The sequence below is a fragment of the Streptopelia decaocto genome, assembly GCF_964273445.1.
Source record: "Streptopelia decaocto genome assembly, chromosome: 3".
Taxonomy (NCBI): Eukaryota; Metazoa; Chordata; class Aves; order Columbiformes; family Columbidae; genus Streptopelia; species Streptopelia decaocto.
Genome location: NC_138656.1, coordinates 10,983,295 through 10,998,302, shown reverse-complemented (window position 1 = coordinate 10,998,302; position 15,008 = coordinate 10,983,295). Strand labels below are relative to the sequence as shown.

The 15,008-nt window shown below is 43.5% G+C and overlaps 1 protein-coding gene and 1 long non-coding RNA gene across 12 annotated transcripts in view; one reads left to right on the top strand and one right to left on the bottom strand.

The window, feature by feature from the left end:
* The window catches only part of GPCPD1 (glycerophosphocholine phosphodiesterase 1), a 46,733-nt gene extending 36,265 nt beyond the window's left edge, over window positions 1-10,468 (bottom strand). For 2 of the 11 annotated variants that reach the window (XM_082049855.1, XM_082049860.1), the window contains exons 1-2: window positions 10,324-10,468; window positions 1,186-1,271 (exon numbers count right to left, since the gene is read on the bottom strand). In XM_082049855.1, the coding sequence (XP_081905981.1) occupies window positions 1,186-1,234 (49 nt within the window). In that variant the 5' untranslated portion in view covers window positions 1,235-1,271; window positions 10,324-10,468. Of the gene's footprint in view, window positions 1-1,185; window positions 1,272-6,892; window positions 6,911-8,108; window positions 8,128-9,072; window positions 9,129-9,616; window positions 9,824-10,323 lie in introns of those variants that run through there. The other 9 variants (XM_082049854.1, XM_082049859.1, XM_082049851.1 and 6 more) reach the window with 7 other exon arrangements.
* A 97-nt stretch (window positions 10,469-10,565) lies between these two features.
* On the top strand, window positions 10,566-14,076 carry LOC309438464. The gene is made up of 2 exons (XR_014183802.1): window positions 10,566-10,648; window positions 11,317-14,076. It is a non-coding gene; the product is annotated as an uncharacterized lncRNA (long non-coding RNA).
* The last annotated feature ends 932 nt before the right edge of the window (window positions 14,077-15,008 follow it).

Sequence of the window (15,008 nt, the reverse complement as noted above, 5' to 3'; positions counted from 1 at the left end):
ATCCTATGCTGGTGATACCCTTTTATCCTGTGAATTAGCCTGGAACCACTGGCTTTGACACCAACAGAAAGGGACAGTGATGAGGACACAGGGAGCACATTTGTGCTCCAAGTGAGGATTCTTGTCTCACCAACTGACTATTCACCATGGTGATTTGACAAAATCAGTACATGATATTCCTAAATAAACTGAAAATGTTGCTGTTTGTAGAACAGCTGAGAGCTCTGAAAACCTACCTCTTCTCTTTCCCAAGACTGCATCTTGTCACTGCTGCATCTCAAAGATCTTCTCCCCGACCAGAACCAACACTATCAATACTGTCATACGTCTTTGTCACCTCTTTATGATATACATATGGTAAATATGTATAGTAAGTAATATTTCCATGTAATTCTTTGTAACCAGCCACTGAGGCAAGATCTAGCCCTCCCTAACACTAATTTTTGTTCGAGGTTTTATCAGAACAAGAAGTTACACATCTGAAGTCAACTTGGCTAGTGACGGTGCCATCACAACATTGGAAGCAACACTATAAGCAAGACAAAAAGAGCATGGCTTGCAGTACTCTACTGTATAGATACACCAGTACTTCACAGCCTCATTTGATCAATTTATTCTTTAACTTTAAAGTTTTCTCCAGAATGCTATAAAAACACTCCTCTTTACTAGAGGCTTCATGTCCACATCATACGTCAATGTTCAGTTCCCAAATTCCTAGTGAAATGGAAGACACACAGCAGAGGTCTAACATGGGCCAGATGTCAAAACTTTAAAAATGTTTTTATCATTTTTTCCCCAACTATAATACACACTTGTGCCATCTGGTATTTGTCCGTAACAAGAATTTTGCCAATCTGTACATGCTCCCACATTCATCTGCTTCTGTTAGGCAGAAGCAAATGAATGTGGGAACAACCACCAATTATTTGTGATCTTCCTTGAAGTTCCTAAAGATGAAGGTCAAAGTAATAAGCACAATTTATCAGCACTAAATCTCAGTGTTCTACATTTTCAAATTCCTCTGTGAAATTTCTTAATGTACTTTACAATGACTTATTATTTTGATATTTGAACCGACTTGTTCTTTACCTCTGAGGAAAACAGAAAAGACAGCTTTTAAACATTCTTCTATTCAGTTTTATTCTACTTAAACCATATAAAAAGGAGAAAGCATGATTTGGGTACCTGGTGCTGATGGTGCTCTTACTTCAAAAGTGACTTGAGAAGAGGTCATACTTGCAGAGCTTTTGTCTTAGGGTAGTTAAAATCTCCTATAGTGGGAGGAAAAAGATACTACATTTCAGGAACAATACACTACATCTGTTGCTGTTCTAAGCGAGAGGAAACAAATCCCACCACTTATAGGGAAGCAAGCCACTGTTTGAGTGAGCAGTGAAAGCTGAAAGCTCTTTCAAACAACCAGGAGCCTCAGAAAATAGCACCCAGATGCACAAGATGCTGTTGCAACACTGGCATGAGAAAAGGATTACTAAATTAAATACCATACTCAAGTATCAGTATCATGCAGTATTCATCAGTCTTACGCTGAGATTTTTCAAAAACCTTTGTTTTGACTATTTTTGCTCCCAAAGAAATCATTGGCAATTACAAGACATTTAACATTATGACCTTTGGCTAGCAGTAACTTCTGACTGTTTCCCCATGCATTCTTCAGCATCTCCTTCAAAACACAAGAAAGGTGTCATAGACAAGCACTACCACCTCGCAGAAAAAAAGGGTGTCTGCTGTCACAGGCAGTGCAATGTTCATCATCTGGCGCTCTGCTCCCCTGCCAATACTTCCAGCCTTTCACATGGAGCACCAACAACTAGCAGCACCAAGCAGTCTTCAAATCACCACAGCAGGAACGGAATGCATACAGCTTCTGTAGCCAGGACAGTAGTTGGAAGACTGACACCGCTTCAATTTTCCATTCTCCTCCAATACACAATAATGGAAGAAGCTGGCAGAATCTCACTCTCCCCATTGCAACACTATTGATGTAAAATATCCCTATGTATTATTTATGAAAGCAGTAGACACATCAAAGTCCAAGTCCAGGTGTTGCTAGACTAAATGTCATCACCCAACTATATTCCTTCAGACATGGGCTGCAAAATAATCATACTAATTCTATGCAGAATTAACTCTACAGTGCTCTCAACTAATCCATTTCTTTAAATCATTGTTCTTTGCATTGTGGTTTTTTTTGTTTGGGGGGTGGGGGGGGAGGACACACAGCATGTGGTTTGTTTTGTGGTTTTGTTTGGGTTTTTTTTGTCTTGTTTGTTTGTTTTTTAACCAAGCAAGTAGAATGCTTTTATTGCTACTTTTGAACAGGACAAAAACACATAATTTCAGCACGATGTTGAATTCTTTAATGTCAGCTTTAATAATAATGACAAGTAGAACTATGGCACTAGAGAAAAATCCACCTTTCATTAGCTCTACTACAAGCCCTTGCCTTCAAAGGGCACAGGGCAGTTTAACAGATGCCTTGAAAACAGAAAAAGCAAACTAAAGTCAGATACCTAACAGTGAAGGAAAAAAAAAAGCTCATAATCAATCATCATTCCTCCTGGGCAATCAGAAAGTTAGTTAAGGTCTGAAATTTAAACACCAACAATTTTTCTTTTGGATCTTCTCCTCCTCTTCATCTTTCAATCTATTATTTTTCTAACAATTGCTGCCTTTACATTCCTTTTTCTCTTCCCTTCACACTCTCCACGTCAACGGAGATGACTTTTCAGTGGTAAAAGGAGAGCAAGAGAATGATAGCAACATAGATCTTTCTGGTCATATATTCCATTTCTGCATGTAATCTTCTGTAAGTAACATTTCTGTAAATTATAAAATCCCAAACTACTGAAGCTAGAAATACGCACACTTAATAAACAGGAATTCCATGAAGAGCACACCCTTTATGAACTTTGTCACATGTGCATCACTTAAGTGGTCTATACATTAACAGTGACACATTCATTTTAGCACTCATTTTTAGCAGTTATTATAGACATTAAACACGGCATGTTTCAGCGCTGAAACCAAACCTGGACTTGTGAAACTGGTCCAGTATGACACAAAAGTGTCAATTTGAAGCAAAGAATAAAAACTACTAGTGTGCACTTAAAATAGCCCAGAATATTTCAGGGCCTTGGCTGTGTTCATTGAGTGTCCTTGCTTGGACACGCTTTAACTGAAAAGGCAAAGGAGCCAAAGGGGAGATAAAGTAGGCAAAAATGCCTTGGCAAAGACTGCAAAGCAGGTAAGTGACAACTGAAGCCAGAACCCAGTTCACCAAAGCAAGAACAGGCTGTAGCCTTGTAAAAAAAAGGAGGGGGAAAAAAAAAAAAAAAAGCTGTTTCCAAAGCCAGTGCACCATGACTCAAAACTAAACAAACTAAACTTGACAAAACCCAACATGTCTAACTCCAAATTAATTAACTACCAATCCATTCCTGGAAAAAATCTGAAATCTTATTACTAAATCTATAAAGCTTTTAGCCAATCTTGTAAAAATTCTATGTACCTACTTGCAATACATTTGCGTGCTTTTCGACATCCCCTAGCAAAAGAATATTAATTTTCTATATAACAGCAGTTAATTGTAAGAAGATTTTCATAAACTGAGTTTGAAAAGTTGCCAAAATTCTTCTCAAAGGCATTTTACCTTAAAGACCTACTTGACTTGCCCTAGGGATGTGTATTGGGAGAAGAAAAACTCGAATGTACATCATGAACCACATGGATAATTTTCCTAGCAGAACTGCAGCTACAGGTATGGCAGTTACATTCATGTTTAGGGTCATTTTGAAGAAACATATTTTCTAGCAGAGCACTATATGTAAACATACAACAAGTTAAAAATAGATCCGCTTTTTGTTAATGAATCAAGCCTATGTTGTATATTATCATGTACTTATAAAGCATTCTTACTTTCAACACATGACACAAAATTGTTTTCTTTAGGGGAAAAAAGGCATAAGTTTAACTGTCTCTTTACTCCTTTTTCCTGAGAAGAGGGAGTAGTTTAATTCCCATGGAGAAATGACAAGAAACCCTAGGCAACCAAATCCTCTGACCAGTAGATATCAAGCAATCTTTTAAACTCTATGTTACTTCCTTCGGACTTTAAGTACTGCCTCACCCAAGCAGCTGACAATAACAAAATCCTCTCTGCTCCCCACGCCTGTAAAGATGGACTGTTTGGGAGAGTGTAAAGAATGCTCAGCTCAGAGGGGTCATAACTGTCTGCTCAGGGGAACTGAAACAAGTTACAACAATTAAAAATGTTAAATACTTCCTAGTCAGCAAATATTAACAAAGTTAACCAAGCAGATTTACGAACTAAAAGTCCTCACGCAACTGCCATTTCTAAACAACCTTTGGATCCAGAAGTATTAAAGCCGAACTCACATCTGCTGCAACTACATGCCACCAAATACCAGCCTCGGGTGCAGACAGTTGCCCCTCATCCTCCCTGTGGTCAGCCTTTATGGACTGCAACTACAGGTAAGCAAGGAACGAACACTTGAATCTCAGTCACTGCCTTCACAGGAAACAGGTGTGTCACCCAGATAGACATTCACACAATGGCATCAGCACTTAAAAAAAAAAAAAAAGAGTTTATCTACATAGATATTCTTCTTTTTACAACAGAATTATGTTCTTTCCTCCACCATGTCACGGTTCAAGTCTCTCTCACACACTCCTCCCTTACCTTTCACAATCTCTGTACGCTTCCCAAGGAGATGGTGACGGCACAGCAGCAAGACTGAATCCCGGGGCTGTACTGACCTGTCTTCAAAAGCTTGACTCAGGTAACCCTGCCCCCATCAACCAACCTCACTATATAAAACAGGCTGTCTGCAAGGCTTCCACAGCAGGAGGAAGATCAACAGCCTAGTAGGTTGGGTCACACGCAATCTTGGTTCCCCTGCCAGGAGGCAAAGCTCTCCTGATGGTTTTACATGGGAAGAAAAGCAACTAGGCATCTTGCAATTCCAGAATTCCACTTACTTGCCTTCATACACAAACAAGAAAAGCCACAAAGATTTTAAGCATAGTATTCTGCAGGCTGAACACAAAAGAAAAATTGTACTCTGTGTTCTAATATTGCCTGTAAAGCTTTCCTTTCCCATTTTTTTCTTCTTCATGGGCACTTGAAGGAGAACAAGAACAGCAGGAGTTAATGTACTTCCCTAAACAAAAGGGAACCTAAGCTCTCCCCTCTTGATTCTAAAAGTGCACTTCTAAAAGATACAGGCAAACAGCCGTGGACCCCTGAAGGCACTTCGAAGAAAATAAAACACTTCAGACTCCGGGCATAACACAGTCAACGACTAATGTATCACAAAATATCACAGCTTTCCTCTAAAATGAGATAGCAAATGGATGAGGAAGACCAAGATAATTTTTAGTTGTAGTCAAAATATACCAGAACATGCACTTAATTTAATAATACCAAGCTTGAAACTCATTTGAACCTTCTGTCTTACAGGTCTGGTGGTAGGTAAAACCTCCTTTATTTCCTTAATCTTTCTAATATATTTTAAGAGGTACCAGCTGTTTGCCATCCAATCTCTTTTACTTAGTATTCAAGACTTAGATAAATACACATCAAGTAATCTTGGACAAACCTAGGATATATCCTAGCTGCAAATACTGAACAAATTTTAGACTTATAAAAATTCATAGCATTCACAAAGGCAAATGATGAGCTCTCTCTTGATACAATAGTGTTTTTTAATATTAACTCAACTACGTTTGCAAGGCTCTACTTCTAATGCTCTAAGGGCAGGCAACGTTTGACAGGCTTGAAATACAATTTGATCTTTTTTTCTCCTGCAGAGGCTTACAAGCCTGAAGACCTTTGACTTTCTTGTTGTTGTATGGACAGACGGCTTTTAAAATTAGGCAGGAAACACTTGAAGCAACTATATTAAGATAGACATGAATGAAAAGCTGACTTTATCAACTATGAGTTGGCTCTCGGGGCTGCAGAATTGTTGGTTATACTTTGCAGTAGAATGAAAAAAATACACATTGACATGTGATGGGGGAAGAGTGGGAAGACAGACACACCAAGCCTCAGGAAATTCTATACTACCTTTCTAAATTGGGGGGGGGGGGAGGGGGGGGAGATTTATATTGAAAATAATCAGAACTCATAACAATAAAAATAACTTCAAGATCAAAGGAGAAGTAAAATGCCACTCTTCCAATTTATGAGTGAAATAAAAAGTCTTCTAAGTTCTGTCCTCTCTAGGATGCATCTAATGGAGTGTGAAATAAAACAACTCATTTTAGCTCCTAGAAGTTAGATAACCCATATCATTGAGACTTTGACCCTTTGCATGGACGTAGTCAATTAAAGATAATCAATATTTCACAATGTGCTCATGAGAAAACCAAAAACCAGCAGACTTAAACTGAAATACACTGTGTAAAATTTCTCCCCCACCTCACCTCCCCCAAAGCCGCAAAATCCTATATAATAAACTATTAGTAGAAATTTCTCATGTAAAGCTATCAAGCCAAAACTCTCTTGGGTAATATTATTTTTAAGGATGACTGGATAATACACAACACAGATTTTTCAGTAAGGGTAAAATACAGCTTATAAAACTATCCTTTTAATGGGTTAATTTTTTAAGATGTTGAGATATATAAATTTTTATTAGGTACTTAATAGGGTTTTTCAAAGGTAATTAGACAATCAAAAATCAGACAGCTAGGTACCTAGGTGCCATGATAGTCCTGTAATGCATTTTAATACTTTAGAACATCTGGTCCTTAATGTAGTAATATTTTTAACCACTATATTACTGAATTTGCTTAGTTATCTGTAGAAAAATAAAGACCATTTATGTACAAGCAGGCTCTTACGTACTGTTAACACACACTTCATCACAGACCACAGCGTAGACTGCTGGTACTGCAAAAAATAAACATATGCTAACTTATTTCAAAATATCACTCTGTCTTTTTGATACATAAAAATCTAAAGGACAAGGACTAGAAGGCTGCAGCATTTTTGCTTCTAATTTTTTGATTTTAAGCACCACCTTAAAAGTAGAGGCTCATGAGACCTATCAACACCGAGGAGAGGTCCAGCTCCAGGCTGAAGCAGGGGAAAGGTGCCATAGTCCCAGGCAAATCATGAGACAGCTGGGAGTGTGCGCTGGCAGGAGCGGGACAATGCAGGGCACCACAGCCCTGCCACCCGCCTCGGGAGGCCTGCGTTTGAGCGCTACCATGCACTGCAGCAGGAGGCACCACATTCACCTCTTACAGTCTTGAAAGCTGTACTGTACACAGCAACAGAAAAATCCTCCATGCATCAGATCTGGTGCGGTGCTGGCCAAAGAAGATATATGAGCCTAAGCACACAAAACTGCTGTTTTAAAACAGTTTTGTCATTTTTTACTCACAGCGTTAGACTCTCAAGCATAAAAATATCAACTCATGCTACTTCAGACTATACCTTTAATATTTAAATGTTATCTATTCAAATCCGATTAAATTTGAAGTACGAAGAACGGATTTTGTTGCTTGTGGTTGTTCCTAAGAAGGTCTCAGAATATTATGAACTACATCTAAAGTAACACATTAGGTATGTAATGAAATAAAGCAACAACAGCTGACAACACCTGGATTTTAGAACAAGGTCAGAGGATATGCTTGTCAGGACATTCACCCTAACGACTGGAGGAGAATTTTTAGAAACAACATTACAGCATCAATTCCCTCGTTTTCACCCAAACAACCAGAAGGTTCTTCCCATCCCCTCCTTTCCCCCACACCTTGACTGTGTGAGAAAGGACAGCCACAAAGTCAGCAGCTCTCTCATACTGCATTGCAGTATAAACACTGGACAGAAAACAAACTTGCATACAATACTTAGATGTGCTGTTCTGACGCAAGGCAGGAATTTTACCAATAGGGCTATGCTGACATGCAGAAAGAACAGCCTGAGTACTGTTTTGAAACAGCATCACATTAGTATATAGCAACAGAGAAAAATACATTCGAGATCCTATTTTCAGTATCAATTTAATGGTTTGCAAGGCCGAGCCAGACATGATAATCAAACACAAGATTCCCACCTGACAAACTATGTTCACCTATAATGCATCTGCGTTGTTTCAAATAACAGGAACTCAATGGTTTTCAGCATTTCTGAACTACTTGTGCATGACACAGACTGTTCTGTCTCAGCTATGTCACAACAGCTTCGCAGACAAAGTTCTTGAAGAAGACAGGAAATGGCTAGGATATATTTGCAAGCAAAGCATAACAGCCTCGGTTTGATTTCTCTTTGCTGACGTGTTGTTCATTATTAACGTGTGGCTGACAAGATCTTAACAAGAAGTAGTAATTTAGATCTTTGTAATCATACTAACATTCCACACTCAGAAATGACACGGACAAACAACACATCTAACACTTCCCACAGCTCCCAGTACAACAACAAACAACTTTTTAAAAGGTTTTTCAAAGCCAGTATCCATTTTATTGAGGAACAACCTGCTTTACTAAGAGATTCTGTAGCAGTTTAGACTAGCAGTTTCTATTCAAGACAAACAGAAGTCCTCTGATTTTTTAGTACTTTCTATAGTTATTTTACAGAGAACAGTGCTACAATAGAAATACATATAAAAGTCTATAAGGAAAAAGACATTTTATGACAAAAAATAATTCCACTTGTCAACTATTTCACTGTACCATTAACATTTAAAGTATTTTGAAGTGAAATCTCCATCTAACAGTGCATGCTTTAACGAATTAAAACACTAACACCCTGCAAGATAAGCTATCGATTGAAAAGGAAAAAAAAAAGAAAATATGGGAAAATGAATCTGCACCTCCTGCCACAGCCTGGTTAGGAAGCAAATAACAAAGTTAATCTGGAGTTGTCTTATTAGTCATAGGAGATCAAGAACAGAACACAAGCTGTTAGTATTGTTAATGTGTTCCTGTGGTCCAGATCAGAGACAAAGAGCAGAACACACGCACCCGCACCAACCCGCCCGCCGCACCCCACCGGCCCGCCAGACCGACCGGACCTACCGAGCGCTCCCCACCTGCCGCGGGCAGCGGCCCCTCCGCAAGCCCCGCACAGCGCAGCACCGCGGGAGGCGGCCCGCCCCGTCCTCGGGCCCGCCCCGTCCCGGCCGCTTACATAATGCGGCAGCTGCGCGACCGCCCCGGGCGAGGGCTTTCAGCGGGGACGTCAATAAACGGATCCGGCGCGTCCCGGCCCGGCAGCTCGCCAAGCCACGCTCGCCAGGTGACAGCCCGGCCGCCGCAGCGCCGCGAGCGCCTATTGCCCTCCCGGAACGATGCGCCTGCACTGGACCGTGCGGCACCTCAGTCACCCCGGCGGCACGCAGCCCCTCTCCTCCCGCCACGGGGCACACAGCCATCCCCTCCAGGGGAGCTGCAGGCGCCATGCCAAAGCCCGGACCGTGCACTCGTGTCCCGGATCCCCTCAGGGCCGAGCGCCATCCCTCCTCTCAGCTCGCAACACCCCCAGGTGTTCCTTCCCCTGCGCCCTCCCGCCACCGCGGCGCGAGTCGAACCCGCCCAGGCCCCCCCAGGACCACGCACGAACCGTCCGCTGCCGCCGCCGCACAGCTCCACCACGACACCCGCCCGGCAGCGCCGACCTGGCCAAGCGCCGCTCCCGGCTCCCAGCCCCTTTGTACAGGGCTGCGGGCGGCGCTGCCCGGGCTCCCTGCCCCTCCTCCCGCGCCCGGGGTCCGTGGCCGCTGCCCAGGGCCCTCTGACAGCGGAGGGGAGGGGAGGGGGCGGCGCGGCCACCAACCGGTTCCAGCTGCCTCCGGCCGAGCCGGAGGAGGCGGAGCGGCGCGGAGATGGCCCCATGTGACCTCCCCTTGCCGACGCGTCACTGGCCGCGCCTTCGGCTCCGCCCTCCCCGCCGCACTCAGTAAGGACAGAGCAGGAAGGGTGGGAAGACCGTGTCTTTTCCTCGAAAGCCCTAGGGTGGAGTCAGGGGGCGGGGCTAAGGAAAGGCGTGGCGGCGAAAGGAGCCGGGGCGCTGGGAGGGGGCGGGTCGCTCCGCCCCCCCCGCCAGCTCCTCCCAGGGCCGGGCACCAGCAATGCCCCGCATCGCAACCGACCGAGTGCCGAACATCGTTCCCCCCGCACCTCCCGCGGGGAGCGCGGCACTGCTCCCGCAGCGCCCTCCCGCCACCGGGGCGGGAACCGACCCCCCTCAGGGCCCAGGTCTCCTCAGGAGCGCGCACCGACAGTCCTCCACCGCGCCCCCGCGGGTCCCGGCCGGCCGCGTGGGCTAACCTGGCGGAGAGCTGCACCGGGCTTCCCAAACAGGGCTGCGAGCAGCGCTGCCCGGCTCGCTGTTCCTCCTCCCGGAGGCCGGTGTCCGCGGCCGCTGCCCAGGGCCGCCTGGCAGCGCGGGGGATGGGGCGCCCGCCAACCGGTTCCAACTGCCCCCGGCCGGGCCGGGGAGGGGCTGCCTCGCGTGACGTCACTCCCCGCGGCTTCGGCCCCGCCTTTCCTACTGCAGCCAATCAGAAGCGAGCAGGAAGGGCTGTTCCTCGAAAGCGCTGGGTGTCCGAAGGGGCCGGGTTGGGGGCCTGTTCCCCGGGGCCGGTGGGCTGGGGTGAGTGTGCGGACAGGGCGAAGGGCTGGGAAAGGGCCTTGCTGAGGCAAGGGAGGATTCCACCGCCACCACCTACTCACCCCCTGAGGTCACTTTGCCTCAGGCTGGGTCCCCAGTGCCCAACCTGGGAGGGTGCGGGCTGCTCAGGGGCAGGTAGCTCTTTCCTCGAGGTGCTGTTGGGTTGCAATGACTTAGGCCAGCCGTGAGCTCATGGCATCATGGGCACAATGACTTTTCTTATGGTATGGAGGGACAGGCAGCATACCTTTCTTGAGACAGGCTTTGGTTGCTGTGGATTTGATATTTGTTGGTGGCTGTTTATCTTCATGAGTGTTTTTCTGAGCCCCTGCTTGTGCATGTGTCCCAGACCCACTGGCAGGATGCAGCCTCCCTTGTCTACTGAAATGTGGGGTGGCAGGAACTGGCCCACCACACAGCTGGGTCGAGGCTCCCGGGGAGCCCCTCTGCTTTTGGCAGGCTCTGCAGGCTTCTGCACAGGTCCAGTTGCCTGTGTGCCCGGTCGTATGAGCAAATGGGCTGTCATTCATGGTACAGCTGAAAGCATATCTTCACAGAAATGGCTGTTGCAGATTAAGTTTAATCAAACTAAATTTTTAATTGGATTCTATTCTCCTAGCTGTATTCTTTTGTTTGAATAACTATTTTAGCATAAGTGGCCAAGCTCACTGGAATTCCAGGCCACAAGTCATGGTTGCTTGGTGACTGATGGAGGGGCCCTGAAGACCAGCACCAGGAGACAGAGGAAACTGTCAGAAGAGGCTACAAACCAGCTAGTAAAAAGGTTGCCTGGGCGATGGAGAAACAGCATCCAATAAGACACAAAGAAGCCCCAGACCCCGATTTACCATCAGGCATGGACAGTGTGTGAAGGACATGTGAAGAGTGGGTACATAGATTGTGAGGGTTTAAAAGCCCAAGCCTCTTTTGCCTCAGGGTCCCTCCCCTTGAGAGGCACCCAACCCAGACTGTTTATTTCCTGTATCTTTCAAGTTATTTTTTTATCTTTTGATTAAATTACTTTTTTTTTTTTTTAAGCACAGACATCTGGACACATTCCTGTGTAACCTCATCTAGGTGTTCCTGCTCTGTCAGGGGATTGGACTGGATGATCTTTTGAGGTCACTTCCAATCCCTGACATTCTGTGATCTGAGACTATGCCAGGGGAAACCTAGGGTCAAGAGCATTTTTTTAACACAGGTTAAAACAGCCATTCCCCACCCGTCTTGGGCAATGGATGGACATAGTCCCGGGCAACCAGCTCTAGGTGGCCCTGTCTGAGCAGGGCGCTTGGCCCAGATGACCTCCAGAAGTCCATTGCGCCCTCAACCATCCTGTGATTGTGTGATCTCAGAGCTGTCTGGCGCAGGTTTCCCTTTGCAGAAGAAAACTCCCTACTGGCTCATTAAGTCAGAGAAGTGGTGTTTTTTCTCATCTGTGCCGTCAAACCTGGGGTCAAGAACATTTCTTTAACAATGCCACCAAGGCATATCAGTGTGGGAATGTCCATGCTGGAGTTTCGAAGCCCCAGGCAAAGTGTGATACTTGTCTCAGTTTCAGGTTAGCTGAGACCAGACCCTTGGATGAAGACCCTGGGCGGCTTTGCTGCACTAAAAGATAGTTGTGTTTGGCACTACAACTTCGTGGCTTTCCTGAGACTTGATTTACTGAGAAAAAAGCTATCCCACTGTAATTCACCCAAAAAAGTATTAGCAAATAAAGGGAAAATGTTTTCCTCTGCTTTTTTTTGAGGGAGCTGGTGCTCCATTTTGCAGCAGAGCTTTGGAGTTGTGACAGTATGACGAGTCCGGTCATTCTAATAGTAAGCTTGCATAAATAGTGTGATAAGGAACTGCATTCTGCTTTATACAGCTTGTGTCAGCTGGTAAAGAAGCTGCAGTCCGTATGTGTGGAGAAGCCCCTTATCCTGTCTTGCATTGGGATTTGGTGCTATTGCTAATATGCTGCTCTGTGCTTTCCTTCTATCCATTGTTTAAATAAACAGAGGACTATTTTCCATTCATTCATGCCCTGCAAATCCAGCCATGTTTATAAGTAATTTGTCACAGGGACCTGGATGTTGTAGGGAAAATATCAGATGTTCTATACCAGAATAGTATGCAATACTTCTGAATTGCTGAGGTCTTTATATGAGTACTGGAGGATCAGAGTACCATGCTTAAATTAAAAAAGGGTGAGGTGTGCAGTAAAAGGAAGTGATAGCTGAAAGCAGTTTGTTTTGAAATCAAAAACACATGAGGAATTCCTCTGGCTAAGGAAGAGGGAGGGTAAGTGAAAAGTGCTTGTCAGAAAATGAGAATCTTGTTAAACACAAATGTGAAATGTCCTAGTTACAAACCCTTAGTAATTAAGTAAACATTAGGAGCTATCATTTCTACATGTGTGATCAGTGTACTGAAGAAAGGAAGAAGAAACTTTAAAAGAAATACTATTTAGAAAAGAAATTGCCTACTTGTGTTCTCTTGCCTTTTAAAATATTTATTATTTTAAGCAATTTGTTGTAAAGCTGGTATAGAATTTAACACTTTCTAACATGCTTTGTTGTGTTAAATTTTTCAAAAATGGCTCTTTGTGGTGCCAGCATCATGTTATAAAACAGTATCATTACATTTTTGTCAAGAACTAGAAGTGTAACACGTGGTCTCTTTCAGCCCTAGTGTTTATTCCAGAAAATGTCTGCAACCAGTCAAAACTATTATTGTGTTTCCCACACTAATTCATTGTAGCAAAAAATTGCAATTTAAGCCCTAAATAGATTAATGAAATTCTCATGTGTTCATTCTATTGGAGATTTACATCTCCCTACTATTTTGGTAAGATAATATAAACAGCTGAATTGAAATGCTAGAAAATTCTCTTTTTCTCCTTGTAAACTAATGTGGTTGATATCAGCTAAACGCTGACATTCTGTTCAAAGACAAAATGTTTTAATTCTTCAAGTATATATTCATTCATTTGGAAAGAATGTGAGCAGGAATTTCTATTCTGCATTAAGAGAAACAGCCAATTCTACACAGCATAATTTGTCACAGCAACTTTCAAGGGCTAATTGTCTTTAAAAGTAACTCTGTTTGTCAAAATCAGAGATAATGTTCTTCATTCCGTAATTGATAAGGCTTTTCAAATGGAAGAAATGTTGGGGTTTTTTGTTTTATTATTTTCTCTAAACAATTACTGTTACCATGATTGCATCAGTAGGACTGCTCTTTGGGTTGAGGCAAGTCTTCTGCTCTGTTCTCTGCCTCAACCTGTGAGATCCCTATCTTGCCTTGTTCTTAAGCCTTTCACTGAAATACAAATTGTAATAACTTTATTCCTGTGAATAATTCCATTGCACTACCTCTTGGTCTTGCTGAATAAAACAAAAGCAGCTAATTAAGAACAATGATCAAGTTTGTGCTCAGTGTGAAGCAAGTAGGAAAAAGGTGAGATGAGAAATATTGTTATGTCTTGGCTTAACCTGGAAAAAAGTCTACATTTAATTAAGCTTGCCAGTGTACTTTTTCTTTTCTCCCTCTTAAGGAGTTGCTTCAATATGGTTAGATCAGATAAGGTCATACTTGGCCATGACACAGCAGGCAAGTCTCAGATACTCCTTAAGACAATATTAATATAAAACTGTACAGTAATTAGGGCATGTAGATTAATTTATAGAACTCTTCTTAAATATCTGTCAAAAAAGTTAAGATTGCTGGTCTGCTTCTCTTAATACATAGCAACAAAATAAAAACAAAAGAATGGGGGTTTATGTCATAGAAGCTGAGTCGAATCAAGTCGCTGTTTGCAAAACTCACAAAGAGAACCAGAAAGACAAAGCTACAAGATCTGTTTCAAGTGTGCAAACACCAGCTCTGTTTGAACTATGTGTGCACACATTGGAAAGAACATTTTCCCCTTTCCACTGTAGTGGTTTAATAAGAATTACTAGTACTTTGCCAATAGTGCCTGGCAAACTGCTTTTTCTTTGTTCTGACGGTGATACTGCTGTGCTGAAGCGGCTGAGGAGTGACAGGCGCAGTGTGCGTGCAGCGTCCCCAAACGCTGCAGAACCTGCCTTCAAATGGCACTGTGCTCCCAGCCAGGACACGGGCTGTGAAGTGGGGCTGGAGGTGCTGTGTGCCACAGGCAGAACATCAAAATATCAGGCTGTGCTAGTTGAGACGCAAAGCCCAGTGGGACCTATGCAGCCTGGCTTTTATAAATAATGACAAGAATACTTGCCCAAGTGCAAGAAATAAGTGGTTGAGGCTGACGTCTAGAATACACTAGCAAAAAGGCACTAGGGAATGCCTTTGAGGCTTTATGCCTGTTTCTGTAGCC